Source organism: Colobus angolensis, unplaced genomic scaffold (assembly GCF_000951035.1).
Source record: "Colobus angolensis palliatus isolate OR3802 unplaced genomic scaffold, Cang.pa_1.0 Scaffold89, whole genome shotgun sequence".
In the NCBI taxonomy this organism is placed as follows: Eukaryota; Metazoa; Chordata; class Mammalia; order Primates; family Cercopithecidae; genus Colobus; species Colobus angolensis.
Genome location: NW_012122820.1, coordinates 1,104,684 through 1,105,832, shown reverse-complemented (window position 1 = coordinate 1,105,832; position 1,149 = coordinate 1,104,684). Strand labels below are relative to the sequence as shown.

The 1,149-nt window shown below is 58.3% G+C and overlaps 1 protein-coding gene across 1 annotated transcript in view; it reads right to left on the bottom strand.

The window, feature by feature from the left end:
* CFAP74 (cilia and flagella associated protein 74) overlaps positions 1-1,149 on the bottom strand; it is a 114,583-nt gene that overhangs the window by 61,154 nt on the left and 52,280 nt on the right. The window contains exon 12 of the mRNA XM_011930994.1: positions 682-837. Within this exon, the coding sequence (XP_011786384.1) occupies positions 682-837 (156 nt within the window). The remainder of the gene's footprint in view (positions 1-681; positions 838-1,149) is intronic.

Below are 1,149 nucleotides of genomic sequence, written 5' to 3'. Positions count from 1 at the left end.
GGCCTCCCAAAGTGCTGGGATTACAGGCTTGAGCCACCGCGCCCGGCCCGCCTGGCCTGTCTTGTTCACTACCCTGGTCAGCCCGGCATCCTCAGATACAGCAGAACCAGGTGGCCTTTGCCCTGACAGTAGAGGTGGCCAACGCTTACAGAAACCGGGTGGCGGGCGTTGCCCTCCCACGTGGGACAGGACCACAGCCTGAGCCACGCTGCTGTGGAGACCGTGTCTTGCTGTACCGGCTCTTTCAGAGGCGGAAGGACCCCGGCGCCAGATGGGGCGTGTTTCTTACAAAAGGCCATCAAAGAAAGTTTGCACACTTCTTCCAGAAAGACACTTCTCCAACAGGACGTGGAGTAGCCCAGAGTCATTCCCTCAGCCTTTCAGCCTCGGAGCCCCGCCGTCCCTCCCTGTTACACCACGGTGATGGAGCTGTCTGTCGGGGGAGTTTGGGGTCGTCGAGCACGTGTGGTGCCCTCCAGGCTCCACGAAGAGGGAAAGGCATGATTGTGGAGAGGGAGGCGGGGGGCGTCGACGAGCAGGAGGGGGTGACAGGAGATGGCGGGCACAGCCAGGAGAAGCCTTCGAGCAGCCGGTGTGGGCGGGACAGGTGTGGGAGGCGGGGAGCCAGCGACAGAGGGCCGGGATCCATCTGCAGGCGTCTAAAGGAGCAGGAGCTGGTACCTGGTATGGCTTGTAGTCTTCGTTCCAAAGCCCAGAGATCTCGGGCTCAGCTAACGTCTCCTCCTCTGAGCTGGCCCCGGGGTCTCCCTGGATGAGCTCACTGGAGATGACGTCCACCAACCGAGAGGGCCCGGGGCCTGCAGCAGCCTCGTAGTCCTGCAGTCGGGGAGAGGAACGTCGTGAAGACATGCTGATGACAGAGAACAGGGGAGAGAAACTCGGCCCAGCCCCCGCTGGTACGGCCCGCTGCCTGCCCCTGTTCTTCTGCCTCGTGTACTCTGCATGGAGATAGCGGTGCACATGGTTTTGTAACTTTTTCTACTTGAAATATAAGTATTTTAATACATTATTAAATATTTTTCTACAATGCTCAGAAGAGTCTGCAAAAAATGTCCTTTGATAGGAAAATGTTCTAATTCATGGACTGGAATCCCTGGCGCTGGTCCTCAGGCACTCATCTGTTCTCTT